Genomic DNA, 16,561 nt, shown 5'->3' with positions numbered 1-16,561 from the left:
TATGACCCGTTTCATTATACATTTATGGTATTCCAAAATACCATGACTCTGGATTCTAATTGAGAAAGTGATTCCTGTTGACAATGCAGCCTACATTTTTACAATATTTTCAGCTCCACTTGTGACATTGAGATTAGGGACATAACATGTGTACAGGTGACGACTGATTAACACATGTCTGAAAGGTCTGTGATCACACATGTGCACACAGTGCCAAACCTGTAAGTAGTCGAAAATGTCACTAAACACGTCACCAAAAAGGGTGGAATGGGGGCCAGGTGGGGGTAGAATGGGCTCATACGTGCTCTGCTGATGGGCGGGGGGGGGGATGGAACCCCTGCACAAAATGGTCGTTGACTGTATACTTAAGATCAAAGTGTGTGTGTGTGTGTGTATGTAAAGGTAAAGGAACCTCTGACCATTCGGTCCAGTCGTGACCGACTCTGGGGTTGCGGCGCTCATCTTGCTTTATTGGCTGAGGGAGCCGGCGTACAGCTTCCGGTTCATGTGGCCAGCATGACTAAGCCGCTTCTGGCGAACCAGAGCAGCACACAGAAACGCCGTTTACCTTCCCGCCGGAGCGGTGCCTATTTAACTACTTGCACTTTGACGTGCTTTCAAATTGCTAGGTTGGCAGGAGCAGGGACCGAGCAACAGGAGCTCACCCCATCGCAGGGATTCGAACTGCCGACCTTCTGATTGGCAAGCCCAAGAGGGTCAGTGGTTTAACCCACAGCGCCACCCGCGTCTCGTGTGTGTGTGTGTGTGTATATAGAATGAATATATGACACATGTAAAGAAACTCGTAGAAACATTTACATTCACATCAAAAGTAAACAAGTAGGGGTGGGGTGGGGACATTCATAATGGAAAGAAAGAACATGGTTTATGAAAGTTGATGTTCCAAAATATTTTAAGTAAAGACTGCCCTTTGATGAATGCACACCAAATAGGTTTATCAATCTCTTAATTTTGATAAAAGTGCAGTATCCCATATTCTCCCATACTAATCAGACTTCAGTGGGGCCACTGTTTCCAGTTTGTAGCTATACTTGTTTTTGAAGCCATGAAAAGTTTACAACTACTTCAAGATCAATATCATTGATTGAAGCTTGAAAATGTAGTGGCTAACCTTTTTGGGGTGAGGGCAGCATTGGCACATGGACAGCTTATTTGGGGCTGCATGTCAAATGTATGTGTCAAAAGTGGGCATTTACATTTTTTTTTTTTAAGGAAAACTATAATGAGGGGGTGGGTCTTGGAGGGTCATAACAACCTTTTGGCATCACAATTGCAGCAGGGGGAATGGTCAGGAAAAGAATGACTATTGTTTTTTAAAATAAAAAATGGGTTTACATAAAAACCTTATTGGTGGGGTTAGAGTTAGGTTAAGTTAAAAAGTAATAATTAAGAAAGAAGGAAAATAGAGGCGAGCCTGTCGCCCCTCAACAATCTTTTGGTTTTTTGACATCACATAGAAACACAATAACAATAATTTCCTATATTTATTTTTAAAACGGCAGGATTTGTTTGAGTGTGTGTATATTATGCGGCAAAACAGAAACATAACATAACAAAAATTATGCAGAGAGGGATGGATGCTACTTATGGGTTATTCAACCCTGCCTGAATGAATGGGATGAATATCAAGTTTTTTTTTGGGGGGGGGAATTCACAAGGTAAATGGCAGAGGGGAAATAGGTAACACAGACACATACTGTGGTCTCAGTTTGAACACTCAAGGCTTGTAGTAGCTAACCTAAATCTAAAGAGATGGGAGAACCAGTCATGGATTTCTGTCATTTAATATAGTTCAACCTTTAATCAGATATTGGAACGTTAAACTTTTCTTATATTGACTTGGTTTATGATTAGATCTGTGGATAATCTGTTGTTCCAGTTTTTGCCATTCTGTACATATATGCTTGCTTTGCAAAGTTTATTTTTACTTGCTATGGAGAGGAGTAAGGACTTAAGCAGGGCACCAAATGTGTATTCCCGGCAAATCTTATTAAGCAAACCCTCTGAGTTTTGCCTAAGTTTTGCCTCTGTGTAACAGTTGTTGGAAATCACAGGTGAGAAGACTGCTGTTGCCCTTAAGTCTTACCTGTGGGATTCTCATAGGCATCTGTTTTCCACTATGAAAACAATGGACTAGATGGGTCCTGATCTAGTTGGGCTCTTCTTATGTTCTTCTGTGATATTGCCTCCATGGTTTTAAACTTACCTTAACATCTAAAAGAGCTGGAAGAATTAAAGGTGAATCCTGCACATGTTCAACATTATTTGAGTTTTCTGAGTACAGTTCAATATCCTTGGCAAATACTAATAAATAAGGTTGATAATGGGAGCCATTCAAGGTTTGTGTAAATAAATTCACCCTCCAAGTATCCTGAGCCTGTTCCACTAATACAGCTTGGTGGATCTTTCATACCTGGTCTGTTTCTTATTTATGTAGGTTTGGTGCTCTCAACTGCCTTTACAAGACATGGCCTCTCTGCAATAAAATTCTGGATTCCACATTGTTACCAACATGGGGGCTACTTTGCAAATTTTACCCCATTTGCAGAACCCAATCATGGCAGCATTTTGCCCCAAACTATTAAACAGGTGAGGCAGAACAGAATCCTGAAATATGTGCTGACCATGGTTAGTCTCTGGAAGAGAAGAAAAATTACAATAGAAGATTAGCACTTTATTTCATTTACGGGTTTAAGATCTTTTTTTCTGAATGCTTAGTTTCCTACAAAGAGCCAATTCAGATGTTACATTATTAATACAAATAGCAGTTGCAGAGACACAATAAATCTTTACGTTGTTCCTTGCTGCTAATGACCAAAAATTAGTTAATGGATGCCTTTTATTTTTATATTTATACAGCTTTGGGGGCGAGCTGATTAGACCAGAACAGCCATGTTTCGGAACAGTCTCAAGATGCTTCTTACGGGTGGGAAATCAAACCGCAAAAACAGATCCAGTGGTAAGTGAAGGAAGGAGTATTTGAATGCAGCACAATCATCCCAGCCCAGCAAATGAAATTTGCATGTAGAAACTGGCTGCAAGGTGATGTAGAATATTGCCATGCTAGTAATATAGTGATCCCATTCCTTATTCCGTATCTTTATTGAGACTCAACTAGTGGATAGACTGCTCCCCGCATTCCTAAGATCCCAGACGACTCGAGTTGATGCTGATGGTGCTCCTGAGACTTCAGTTATTTTGTCACCCCTTAATATAATGATAACAGTATAACTTTCAAGCCAGTTTCATGCCTGATGAGCTGAATAATACTGAATGAGAAGGGAAGAGGAAGTGATTCTGATGATTCATGTGATTGCTGGGCAACCAGAAAAACTTCCTCTATATCTTCTAGATTGTAATCCAGTAAGGCCACATTAAAAATTCATATTTAAATGGGTGTGGCTTCAGGCTTGTGTACCAGCAGTGGGGATCCTCTGGGCCACGAGTCTAATTAGGCTTGGCAGGGGTCTTAATTTGTGCCATGTGACATGTTTACAGCAAACCATGCCCACCTGTAGCACACCTGACAACATACGTGACGTCAGCTGTGGGGCAAGCAAAGATGCAAAGGGACAATGGAGAGTCTTACAGTGCTCCTTGGCAAGCGCATATTGCATTCAGCACATTTAAAATTTGGTTTCAAATGCAAATCCTGCTGGGATTGGTTGCACTCTGGAGGTCCTAAGTGGAGATCCTGAATACAACCAGTTCCTCTGAAAATCAGAATTTGCACTCAGTTCCAAACTTTTTGCAGTGATCTTCATTTGCAGCTGGTTTTAGCTCAAAGTGGACGGAAAAGAAAGAATTGGGAATCTTTTTTTTTTTTTTGAAGTTGGGTCTGTCCTGAAATCATGGTTATGTCAGGCTATTGGTGGGTGGCCCCATCCGTCATAATGGCCCATAGTGGTTGGGGGGAACTTGCAACATGCTTATTTAGAAGTTGGACACATTGAACTCAGTATGATTTGATTTTGAGTAAATATGTATAGGATTGGGCTGCAAATGAACTAAACATTTTGTGAATGAGAGCCATTGTGCTTTGAGTTTCAAATGTTTCTGCTATAATATACAATGTTCCTTTTGATCTGAAGAAAAATGTTTGTTTTGTCATATAGTGCACAAAAGATGAATTATCCGCAGACTTCTTTGCAGGATAATTTCTTTTCAAATTCTGGCAAGACTTGATGACTTTATTTTACAAAGTGGCAATATGCCTAATGTACAGTGTTTTATTTATTTGCTGTCCAAGTTGTGTTCTGGAGTTTCTGGAAAAATTGTTACTGTGATTTTTTCCCCTGCCACATAAAAGTCTTTGATGGGGTTGCAGGACTGCCACTGAGTGCAAACCTTGAATCGGTGAGACCTGTTGGTTTGTGGATCTACAACAGCAGTGTGTTTTTGCTGGAATATGAATTGCACACTTTGATTTGATATTTAGAAGTCAGATGAACTATGTTCATCATGCAGAGTAAGCTTGAAAATAGGGAGCCACTCTATGTTGGATATTTAATAGACAAAACATACCGTATTTTTTGCTCTATAAGACTCACTTTTTCCCTCCTAAAAAGTAAGGGTGTGTGTGTGTGTGCATCTTATGGAGCGAATGCAGGCTGCGCAGCTATCCCAGAAGCCAGAACAGCAAGAGGGATTGCTGCTTTCACTGCACAGCGACCCCTCTTGCGGCTCTGGCTTCTGAGATTCAGAATATTTTTTTTCTTGTTTTCCTCCTCCAAAAACTAGGTGCGTCTTGTGGTCTGGTGCGTCTTATAGAGCGAAAAATACGGTAGTTTAAAAAAAAACCTTGTACCTAACCTGCTGGCTGTGTTTTGCATATCATGGTAAGCCATGACTAATGGCTTACCATGAACACACAGATGGCTCTAACGTCACTCCTTCCTGCTGGTGAGTGGGAGCAACAAACTACTATCATTGGCTTAGCCTTATGTCTGAACTAGGGATCATGGTTTGTTTCACTTAAGCAAATCAGATCAATTTTATTTATTTTTCAGGTTCGGTATTAGGCCTTTCAGCTATAGTGAAAAGTACTGTAGCTTCTTTCATTTGGGTTTTATTTGTTTTGGTTTTTACAATGAACACGTTGACTTTTATCAAATTACAATTCTTTGCGGTGTTTTCCCAAACTAAGCAGCTAGCACCAGCAGTCAGGATAAGTGGAAGAATGCTGAAGATGTCAGTATTTGGTGATGTGGTCCCGTAATTCTGGCTGACTATTATTTCAGCTTTCTCATTTTTCATCACCCTAGCGAAGTTGTTTTCAGCTTTTTCACTCACAACTTCTTGTTAGTTCTTTTAGATTCCATGTTATAGTAACAAATACCATAACAAAAGAAAAAACAGAAATTGGTGTGTGTCTGCATGTGTGTGATTATATAGATATCAAAAGTTTTATACTTTTACTCAAAAAAAGCACTGCTTTAATATGAAGTATTGGGTTTTTAACTTGCAAGATGAATGTGAAGGGATGCACTCTCAATTATTCTTAAACACAGCACTAGGACTATTACAGTTGTACCTTGGTTCCTGAACGGAATCCATTCCAGAAGTCTGTTCGAATTCTGAAAACGTTTGAAAACCAAAGCATGGCTTCTGATTGTCTGCAGGAGTTTCCTGCACTCAATCAGAAGCTGCAAAAGCAGCGTCGAACATTTGGGTTCCAAAGAATATTCACAAACTGGAACGCTCACTTCCAGGTTTGTGGTGTTCGGGAGCCAAAACGTTTGAGTCGCAAGGCGTTCAACAACCAAGGTATGACTGTATAGTGTTTAAGGTTAATGCTATCCATCTAATGAAGTAAGGTAAAGGTAAAGGGACCCCTGACTGTTAAGTCCAGTCGTGAACGACTCAGGGGTTGCGGCGCTCATCTTGCTTTACTGTCCGAGGGAGCTGCCATTTGTCCACAGACAGCTTCTGGGTCATGTGACCAGCATGACTAAGCCACTTCTGGCGAACCTGAGCAGCGCATGGAAACACTGCTTACCTTCCTGCCAGAGCGGTACCTATTTATCTACTTGCACTTTGACGTGCTTTCGAACTGCTAGGTTGGCAGAAGCAGGGACCGAACAATGGGAGCTCACCCCATTGCGGGGAACCGCCAACCTTCTGATCGGCAAGCCCTAGGCTTTGTGGTTTAGACTACAGCACCACCTGCGTCCCTGAAGCAGGGGCTTGCAAATGAAAGCTCATGTCAGAAAAGGTTTGCTTGTATTTAAGTGCCAAGGGGTCTTTGATGTGTTTTCTATGATAGACTAATTATCTGCAATTTAAATACAGATCAGGTTTCAGGCAGTATTTAAATTAAGTGGTGCATCAAAGTCAGTGCAGTGAATACTTGTGTAAAACCAGCTTGCGGGGACATCTTGTATTCTGTGTGTTTCCCTGGTGAGAACTTGTGGAAAGAGTATGAGGCATGAGTTGAGGTTCCCTCTCAGTCAAAAGTTGAGCAGGTAGTTTTGGGCGATTTTTGCCTGTAAAGTGAAATAATAGTGACATATCATGCAGGGCAGTTGTATCTTTTCCCATGACCTTTGCTTCTCCAACTCTACTACCACCAGACACCCTGTGATATGATGTTCTTTCAGCTGTGTTCATTCTTTCTTGCTGCCCCTCTTTACCTGGAAAATGCACAACTCTGATCTGTAATTGGTGCTCCGTTCTCTCCCCTCCTGCCCCTTCAAATCCTTACTTCAATCCAACATTTTATTTGGAAGCCTTTGGTTTAATCTCTTCATCCGCAACCCCATCTGTAACCAAACTTAAATATTTGAAGCTGTATTTACTCTGATTCAGTTCCCCCCCACTTTGTCTCCTCACTGCCTTCCTTCTGTTATTGTTTCCCAGTGTTGCCTACCAGGAGGGATCTCTTTTTTTTTGCCAATAGAAATCTTTAATGTACTATAATTTTTAATTATTTACTACCATCAGTGCACACACACACACACACACACAGTAACAAGATGACAGATCCCTACCCCAAGAAGCTTACGAGGTCATGCAGGGCTTTGATGATTAAGGTAAGGAGTTTGTCCTAAATCCAGGCTTGGACAGGAACCCAATGTAGAGCAGTGAATTAGATGAATGAATTTGGTGGTGGAGTTCTGGATAGTGGTGAATAATGGAAGAGAAATTGGGTGGCAGATGGAGAGTTGGGGATGGGTTGATTTTTTGTTTGATTGATTGTTTGAAGTAGGGAACAATGGAATGCTTGAATATAGGAGGGGAGGAGCCAGAGAATGATGATAGGACTTCAGCAGCCAGGAGTCTGGAGGGGATAAGATCAAGGGAGCATTTGGGTGGGGTTAGATGAGGACTAGTCAACTTGTCAAATAATAACATAGAAGAGGGATGTATCTCAAAGCACAAAGGTGGGTCTGCCTTCCCAAGTATGGAGTGAAGATTCTGAGGATCTGAGTGGGGAATGGGAGAGACCGTTGGTGAGGAGAACTATTGCCTTTCATTTCTTCCATTTCTAACTGTAACAACTTTAGTCCACTTGGTAATTGTTTTTTAATTTTTATAAACAACAACATCAACAACAACAACAGATAGTCAACAATACCTGGTATCCTTAAATGCTTCCTTTGATTTTTGCTGCTATCTTTGCAAACCTCAGAACACTCCAAGGAGGCTTTGGAAGGCACAGTGTATAGAATGATTTCTGCCATTCCCCAGAGGAAGAAGAGACGTGTGGTGGTAGCAGGTAACTCACTATTGAGGGAGACAGAGGCAGTAGTGTGTGGAGGAAACAGAATGTCCCAGGAGGTGTGCTGACTTCCAGGTGTATAAAGATTCACAATGTGACAGAGAAGTTGCCAAGTCTTATAAAGTCCACTGACCACAACCCCTTCCTTCTGATTCATGTGGGTACAAACAATATGGCCACACACCGCTTTCAATGTGTAGCTCGGGACTATGAGATTCTGGGCAGGAAGCTGAAGAACCTTGGGACACAGGTGGTCTTTTCATCACTCCTTCCTGTTGAAGGTTGTGGCCCAGGAAGAAAGGATAATACTGGAGGTAAACCACTAGCTGCACAGGTGATGTCATCAGGAAGGGTTTGGCTTCTTGGATCGTGGTATCTACTTTCTTGAGGAAGGACTTCTGGCAAGAGATGGGCCGCACTTCACAGTTGTTGGCAATAGTGTGTTTGCTAAGAGTCTCGCGAACCTGATCAGGAGAGCTTTAAACTAGATCAGGGGTTGTCAACCTGGTCCCTACCGTTCATTAGTGGGTGTTTCAGGATTCTAGGTGGGCGGTAGGGGGTTCTACGGCACAAGCTGAATCCTCCTTCCATTAAGCACTGGTGGGTGGTGAGGAAGTTTTACCATCAAGAAAGATGCATTAGTGGGTGGTAGGTATAAAATGGTTGACTACCCCTGAACTAGAGGATACAACATTACAGACGATAGAAGAACATCTGGTACTGTGGATGATAGATTCATTACTGCACAGGTAACTGAGGTGGAGCTCCAGAAACCTGCTAAAGGGCAAGAAACTTCAAGATGGAAGCAGCTGGAGAGAATGACTAATGGTTTCATTTGCCTCTACACAAATGCACAGAATATGGGAAACAAGCAGGTTGAATTAGAGCTTTTAATGCAGGATGGCATGTATGACCTGGTAGGCATTACTGAAACCTGGTGGAATGAGACTTTGGAAGACAGAGTAGAATGCAGGAATTCAAGCATGATGGGAGGAGGAGTAGCATTATATGTAAAGGATGTGTGCATTTGTGAAGAAATCCATAACCTGGCAGATTTAGAGTATATGGGTAAAATTTTGTAGAGGAGAAAAACCAACACCAATCTTATGTGGATGTCTGCTTATAGACCGTTAAGCCAGATTGAAGACTTGGATGATGTCTTCCTAGAGCAGATTACCAAACATTCAAAAAGGAGAGATGTAGTAGTCATGGGAGACTTCAGCTTCCCCAATATGTATTGGAAATCAAACCCTTCCAAGAATGTAAGGTCCAACAAATTCCCCCATCATCTTGCTGACAGTTTCATTTCCCAGAAGCTGGAAGAAGCAACAAGGGTATTATCTATTGTGAACCTGGTCCTCACCAACAGAGAGAGACTCATTGACTAAGTGAAAGTACTGGAAAATTTGGGAGAAAGTGATCATGTTCTCCTGGGTTTCATGATACAGAGGCAAGGGAAAGTTGAGTGCAATCAGACATGCATTTTGGATTTAAGAAGTCCAATTTCCAAAACCTTGCATTTGATCCCATGGTCAGAAATACTCAAAGAGAAGGGAATCCAAGATGGATGGGAGTTTCTTAAGGATGAAATATTGAAGGCCCAAATGCAGATGATTCCAACAAGAAAGAAAAGTGGGATGCACCTAAGGAAACTGGCGTGGCTGCATAAGGAGCTTATAGATGAGATTTAAGAAAGGCATGTACGTACAGTGGTACCTCGCAAGACGAATGCCTCGTAAGACGAAAAACTCGCAAGACGAAAGAGTTTTTCGTTTTTAGAGTTGCTTCGCAAGACGAATTTCCCTATGGGCTCGCTTCGCAAGATGAAAACGTCTTGCGAATTTGTTTCCTTTTTCTTAAAACCGGGCGCATTGCTTGAAGAGGTGCAGTTCCGTGCTTCGCAAGACGAAAAATTCGCAAGACGAAAAAACTCACAGAACGAATTAATTTCGTCTTGCGAGGCACCACTGTATAAGAAATGGAAGAAAGAGGAAATCACAAAGGAGGCGTATACATGTATTGTGAACATTTGCAGGGTAAAAGTCAGGTGGGCTAAAGCTCAGAATAAGCTCAGGTTTGCAAGAGAGATTATAAATGATAAAAAATAGTTTCTTTGGCTATGTTTGAAGCAAGAGAAAGAACAAGCAAGTGATAGATCCTCTGTGTGGAGAAGATGGGGAATTGCTATTCGGTGACAGAGAGAAGGCGGAACTGCTCAACACCTACTTTGCCTCTGTCTTCTCCCCAAAGGAAAGCAATGCCCAACCTGGTGATAACATAGTAAATGATGTAGTGAGGGAGCTGCAGCCCAAGATAGTTAAGGGCTTAATGAGCTGCACAGGAGGGTACTAAAGGAGCTTGCGGATGTAATCTCAGAGTCTCCATCTATAATCTTTGAGAATTATTGGAGAACAGGGGAGATCCCTGCAGTCTGGAAGTGGGCAAATGTTGTCTCCATCTTCAAAACTGTCAGCTGATCTCTGAATGACTGCCCCAGGATGTTGGCTATTGGGGAGGGCTCCTGGAATATTAAGACAAATTCCACTTCTTGTGGCACTCCTTTCTTTTTAGTGTAAAACTGTAGTTATCCATGAGTGCTGTCAGAGCCTTAGTGATGGAATGAGATATATATCAAGCAACCTCTGCGTAAGAGTGATTTGGTTGTTTTGAATCTACCACTTTGAATATCCCTGCATAGTGTAAACACCATATAATTGTAAATTTGTATAATATATCACATTTGTACTTATTATCCCCTACCCAGACTGGATCAATAGCTCTCTATGTATAGGTAAATTAAATATGTTATTTCTTGTGACTGTGTGGTTCAGATTTTCCAAAGTTTGAAAGGTCAAATAAGCATTTTTATTTATTAAATAAATAAATAAATAGCAAATTTATTACATTTCTATCCTACCCTTCCTTCCAAAGGAGTCCAGGCCACTTGTTAAGCCCTTTTTGGTATACCAGTGAAACGTAACTGCTGCATTCACTATTGCTCTGGTAAAGTTATAGTACCAAATTATGTATTGTTGGTGAGGAACCAGTAGAGGGAGTACAAACATGTTCATTCTACTCTTGCACTAACTTCTGAGTTATTTGTTGCCCTTCTGTTTGCATGCATCTTTCCTGGTCAATCTAAAGGTTCTTGACCCTTTATCTCACTTGTTCCATATATATTTTGAGCCTGGGCAAAAATGTGGCCATTCCATTCTCTTTTGCACAAGAGCTTATAAGGAATGAAGTTGGGGCAGGCACCATACCACTTGAACTCTTTATTTCTCCAGAAGACTAGAACATGATGCAGAAAGGATCATGTCACCATTTTATTAGCCTCTTATAAATGAAAAGTCAGTAAAAGCATTACCAAAATAGTTTTGGAGGTTTTGGCTTTTTACAGGATACTTTCTAGCGCACTGGAGCGATTTCACATTTCTACTAGGGCTTTTAGGATGCCAATACTGCATTGCAAAGTGATTTTGAAGTTCCATGTGCATTTGAAAGCTTCTTGTGGGGCGCTGTGAGGGCTGGGGGAGATAAAAAGCCTCTTCAGGCTGTTGGCACCAGTTTTCTATGTCTTTCAATCCTTGCCTGTGCTTGCTGTTGCGGATTTTGTTGTTGTTGTTGTTGTTTTTTACAACACAGGATTAGTTTGGAAACAACATGGTTACATTTTGAGTAAATATTTTGGAAATTGAATTATCTCAGAGGAAGAACTGATGGTTAAATGTCTTTTTTGGAACATACTGGCTGGCTTTATTTAAAAGCAGCTATAAAGGGAAATTGGTCTGTTTCTCCTTGAACACTAGCTTAATAAAACTTACTAGGTGTGAAGCACTCCCGAGTTGCATCTATATTCAAACAGATAAGGTTTTCTTCTCATGGAAGGGCTGTTTCTGACGTGGCAGAAGAGCATTATGCAGAAAATAATTAATTGTTCTTTTCTTTTTGCAAGCTCTTGCACAAGGCTTTGCACAAGCAATTGTTCAAGTACTTTTTACTTATATATTTTTTTTTTTACAGAAAGCCAGTAATCTCCCCTCCACCACATAAATTAAACCATTCGGAAACCTTACAAATTTGGGGCCCACAAGAAACCATATTCTGGAGTCCATACGTTGTAATTCATGGCCAAAGCGCCCATGCATCTAACTTTCTACGGTAGCACCACAGTCATCCTTTAATTCTTATTTGTTGCAACCATAACATCCGCTGTGTATTGAATCAAGAGTAATGGTTTATTTAAAATGAAATACTAGTTATACAGTAAAATAAAAAATAAAATATTTTAAAGATCTCTCAAGGCAAGTTACATAAAAAGGAAAAGTTAAAATATACCAAAAGCCAGCTTCTCAGCACAGAAGGGTTATTACTTTGTAAAACAGAGTGTGCAACATAAAAGCAACTAGCGGAAATGTAAGGCGTAATTGAAACTTGGCAACGTCAGTGATTATGCTCTCTGTTCTATCCTAGTTCCTGCTGTACGGAAGCTACTCTGCTTGATAGGAATGTTGCCCCTCCTGTTTAGTCCCAAGTAGAGGACAGCTAGCATGTCAACTGTTGAGGCAAGGTTGCTGTTTTGCAGAATACATATTTCTGACTATTATTTACACAAGGGGGGAAAACCCTTTTGCTGAGTATATGGATTATAGTTAACAAAATCCCACTCAGTTGCCACAATTAAGTTAGTCGTTGTCAGGGAACTGCCATCGGAGCCAAGAGTGGAGGTAAGGCTCCCCAACGATGCAGGAGAAGGGACCAGCAGGGAGAGAGAGAACACTTCCTTTGGGGAAGGAAATCGGCGTGACACCAGGAAGAAAGGGGAGCAGGGAAGGACTTCGGAGAGATGGCTCCAAGACTCTTCCACAGAGGCCAGCGGGGAGAGCCCAGGACCTCCGCTGGCCACGCCCACTATGCGCAGAAGACTTCCACGCAGGGAAGCTAGGCGGAGACTTGGCGTCAAGCAGCTTTTATGTTGGAAGAAGTTCAGGAAACACCCACTGATGGATTCTGCCAGTGACTGACACAGCCACGGAGAAAGGGCTGTCCAGCCAGGGAAAGGTTTAGCCAGACAACGTTGCCTAGAGCAGCAGCCCCCTTACGCACGAGCAACCCCAATTCCCTTTACAGTCATGTTGATTAACTTCAGTGGCTCTACTCTGAGTAGGACTAGTGCCCTTTGTGTGCAGAAGATCTAGCATCAGTCTGTTGAATGAGTACTAATATTCTAGCTTGATTACTGATATCAGGTGCAGGAGCACTGCTGGTCATTCCCCGATATATTGAGGCTCATTTGATAACAATAAACTGAGCCTTTAGTATCATCAACTCAGTATTGTGGAATATTCTGCCAGCAGATATTCAGCAGGTGTCTGCTAAAAACTTCTTTCTTCCATTCATTAAGAATGCCTCTCAACATAATGGTTAGCTGTTTTCTGATTTTTATATGCTTATTACTGTGTGGTTTTGCTATCATTGTTGTAAACCACTGTGATATTTTTCATAAATAGTGGTATGTATATACATATTTTTTTAACGTAGATAAAAATAATGATCTAACATAACATTTTGGCATATTGAACATCATGCCAAACTACTGTTACATGCAGAACATCTAGTGGGGATCATGCAGTTGCACTCACATTTTGCTTCCAGCATTCCCACAGGCATCTGGTTGGCCACTGTGAGAACAGAATGCCGGACTAGATTGGTTGAATTGGCTCCAGGATTGTTTTAGGACCAATAAATTAAAAAAGGGGGTTATTGAGAGAGCACAAAGTATAAAATCTGAGGTATGTGAGAGTCTAAAGTATGTAAGGAAACAGCTGGCATTTTAAAACTGAAATTCCCAAAGAGGAAACAAAAGTTTGAAAGAAATACAGTGTTTGAAAGAAAGTTTGAAAGAAATACAGTGGTACCTCGGATTACAGACGCTTCAGGTTACAGACTCTTCTAACCCAGAAATAGTACCTTGTAGGAGATTTAGAAAGAGGCTAATAAAATGGTGACATGAAATAGTACCTTGGGTTAAGAACTTTGCTTCAGGATGAGAACAGAAATTGCATGGCGCCAGCCGGCGGCGGCAGGAGGCCCCATTAGCTAGATTGGTATGTCAGGTTAAGAACAGTTTCAGGTTAAGAATGGACCTCCAGAACGAATTAAGTTCTTAACCCAAGGTTGTTGTTGTTGTTCAGTCATTTTATCTAGGTTTTTGGCCTATCAACAAAGGAAGAAATTGGTTCTTCCCATCTAAGCAACAGCAACCATGCAAGGACAGCAAAGCAAATGTCAGGGACTTGCATTTGGTGGGAGGCACCAGCTGGGGAACCCCCTAGGGGAGCCCCCCGAGATGAGGAGGGCTCAGAGCCTGGGGAGTGGTGGTGGGATACTGAGGACAGGTCGGAGGTTGAAGGGGGAGGAATGGTTGGATACTGAAGAAGCAACTGGCTTTAGTGAGTAAGAAGAACAGTGTGCAGAAAGCAGTTCAGACTTAGCTGAGGATGATGAGGAGGAGTGGCCAGAGGCTGCAGAAGCATCCCAGGAGCTTGCCTTTCCTACTGTGCTAAGTTCTCCATCTCCCTTGTCTCCCAGTAGACTGAGACCTTTGTGCGTTGCAGAACGAAGAGCACAGCTTCCTCCCTGGCGTAGTTTAAGGCAGCTTGAGAAATGTCCAGCTGAGGAGGAGGAGACTTAAAAAGGAGTAGAGGGAGGATTATCATCATTATTCCTGTTCAGGTCCCGCAGTTTTTTGAGTACCTGAGAGCTAACGACAAGCTTGCTTAAATGCGCTTCCTGTAGCAGAATACTCGGAATGTATAAAGAAAATCCCTTGGAGTGCCAGAGTATTTTTGTGTAATTTGCTGGTGGGGAGAACCTTACACATTTTTAATGGAGTATGAAATGCAAATAGAACTGTAAGCTAAACATATTTTTCCATTATTATTATTATTATTAAAATTCAGAAGGAAATCCAACCATGAGAAATTAGTGTAGTTATTTCACACTAAGAATAGGTATGTCATAGTCAGAACAGCAAAATGCATTGTATAGCAGCTTTCTAAAAGCACTCTAAATTTAGTGGCCCTAGGTAATGATTTACTTGGTAATTTTTAGCTAGGAATTAATCCTTCTGTACTGTATGTAACTATAGCAAGTATAATCTAGACTGATGTGTTCGTTTGTGTTTAGTTTTCTGCATAATCCTTGTATGCTTGCATGATCTCATTCTCTAGATTCATGTTCAATATAAAGCTAAATGCTTAACAGAACATATACCCACCCTCCCCTGGCACGGAAAATATATGATACCTAGTATAACCCCCACAATCAAAGATGATTGGCTTGGCTGAAAAGAAATGTAATGCAACTGACGGGGGAAAATCTCCTGCCTCTCGATTCATTTCTGGAATGGTATGTTAAATTTGCCATTTTATTAATTTTCATTCAAACAATACATTTAAATTCATTGGAAAATGGACTGTGATTTGGAAAATGGATGTGAGTCTACTGCGAACATAAAGGATACAACTCTTTATTTGCATTGCTTGGGAATAACAAATTTCAGTATTATATCCAGACATAATTCTTTTCATCTTAGTTGTAAAAAGTATTTGTAATATTTTATTTTTATTTTTTCTTACCTGCTATATTGATGTATCTATTTTCTGCTTTAATGAAAAAAGAAAGAAAAAGAAAACATTGACTCAGTGTGTGGCAGCTGCAAAAATGACAAATTTCCTGATAGTGTTTATTAGGAAAGGAAATGGAAAATAAAAGTGCCAGTATTGTAGAGCCTGCATCAGAGCTGTAGTATGGCCACATTCATAATAATGGAAAAACTCGGAGATATTGCAGGTTCGGTTCCAGACCACCACAATAAAGCAAATACAGTGGTACCTCCAGTTATGAACTTAATTCGTTCTGGAGGTCCGTTCTTAACCCAAAACCATTCTTAACCTGAGGCGCACTTTTGCTAATGGGGCCTCCCGCCGCGGCCGTGCCACTTCCGCTCGCATCCTGGGGCAAAGTTCGCTACCAGGAGCACCTATGTCCGGGTTGGCGGAGCTTGTTACCCGAAGTGTTGGTAAGGAGGACGGTATGTAACCCGAGGTTCCACTGTAGTACAATCATGCGAGTCACACTGGCTGCAGGAGTGGAAGCCGAGAGACCTGGCTCCAGCCCTAGCTAGCTCCACCCCTGTGGCCAGAAGAGGGGTGGCGATGGCGGGGGGCTTCATTCTCCTGGAAGCGGCCGGGCTGCCTGCAGCTGCACCCGTGTCCTTGTAAGGAGAAACACTTGTGAACCGCAAGAAAAGCAAAGTACCAAAAAATCAGGCATGTCTGTACTGTGGACGCTTCTGGTTGTCACATTTCAAAAACAGTATTGGAGAACTGGGAATGCTGCAGAAAAAAGGCAACCGAAAATGATCATGGGTCTAGAGCATCTTCTGTTTGAAGTGAGACCACAATGGTAGGCTTTTTTTTTTTTAGTTAGAACAAAGACAACTAAAGGACAGTGGTAGAGGTGCAGAATACTGTGCATGGTGTAGAGAAAGAGGATGGTGAAGTTACCCCTCTCATAATAAAAAGGTTAAAAAAAAATGCTAAATAATGCTAAAACACAGGCCAGCTAATGCAATTACTTCGTAGGAGATTTAGAATGGACAAAAGACAGTACTCTCACATGATTTTCGGATTTAATTGCCACAAGACCATTAACCTAGATTACTTAAAACGGGTTATGCAAATTGATGGCTTGCAATTCTCTCACTGGCTACTAGTCATAATGGGTGTGTGGAGCCTCCAAGTTTACATTTGGAGA

The 16,561-nt window shown here is 41.4% G+C and overlaps 1 protein-coding gene across 3 annotated transcripts in view; it reads left to right on the top strand.

The window, feature by feature from the left end:
- The window catches only part of TANC2 (tetratricopeptide repeat, ankyrin repeat and coiled-coil containing 2), a gene marked incomplete at its 3' end in the record, with an annotated part of 193,523 nt that overhangs the window by 20,906 nt on the left and 156,056 nt on the right, over positions 1-16,561 (top strand). For 2 of the 3 annotated variants that reach the window (XM_083582312.1, XM_083582313.1), the window contains exon 2: positions 2,881-2,980. In XM_083582312.1, coding sequence (XP_083438438.1) covers positions 2,914-2,980 — 67 coding nt within the window. In that variant the 5' untranslated portion in view covers positions 2,881-2,913. Of the gene's footprint in view, positions 1-2,458; positions 2,611-2,880; positions 2,981-16,561 lie in introns of all 3 variants that reach the window. The other variant, XM_083582314.1, reaches the window with a different exon arrangement.

Source organism: Podarcis filfolensis (assembly GCF_964270895.1).
Source record: "Podarcis filfolensis genome assembly, chromosome: 13".
Taxonomy (NCBI): domain Eukaryota; kingdom Metazoa; phylum Chordata; class Lepidosauria; order Squamata; family Lacertidae; genus Podarcis; species Podarcis filfolensis.
The sequence above is the reverse complement of the archived record's forward strand: the minus strand, read 5'-3'. Positions and strand labels throughout refer to the sequence as shown.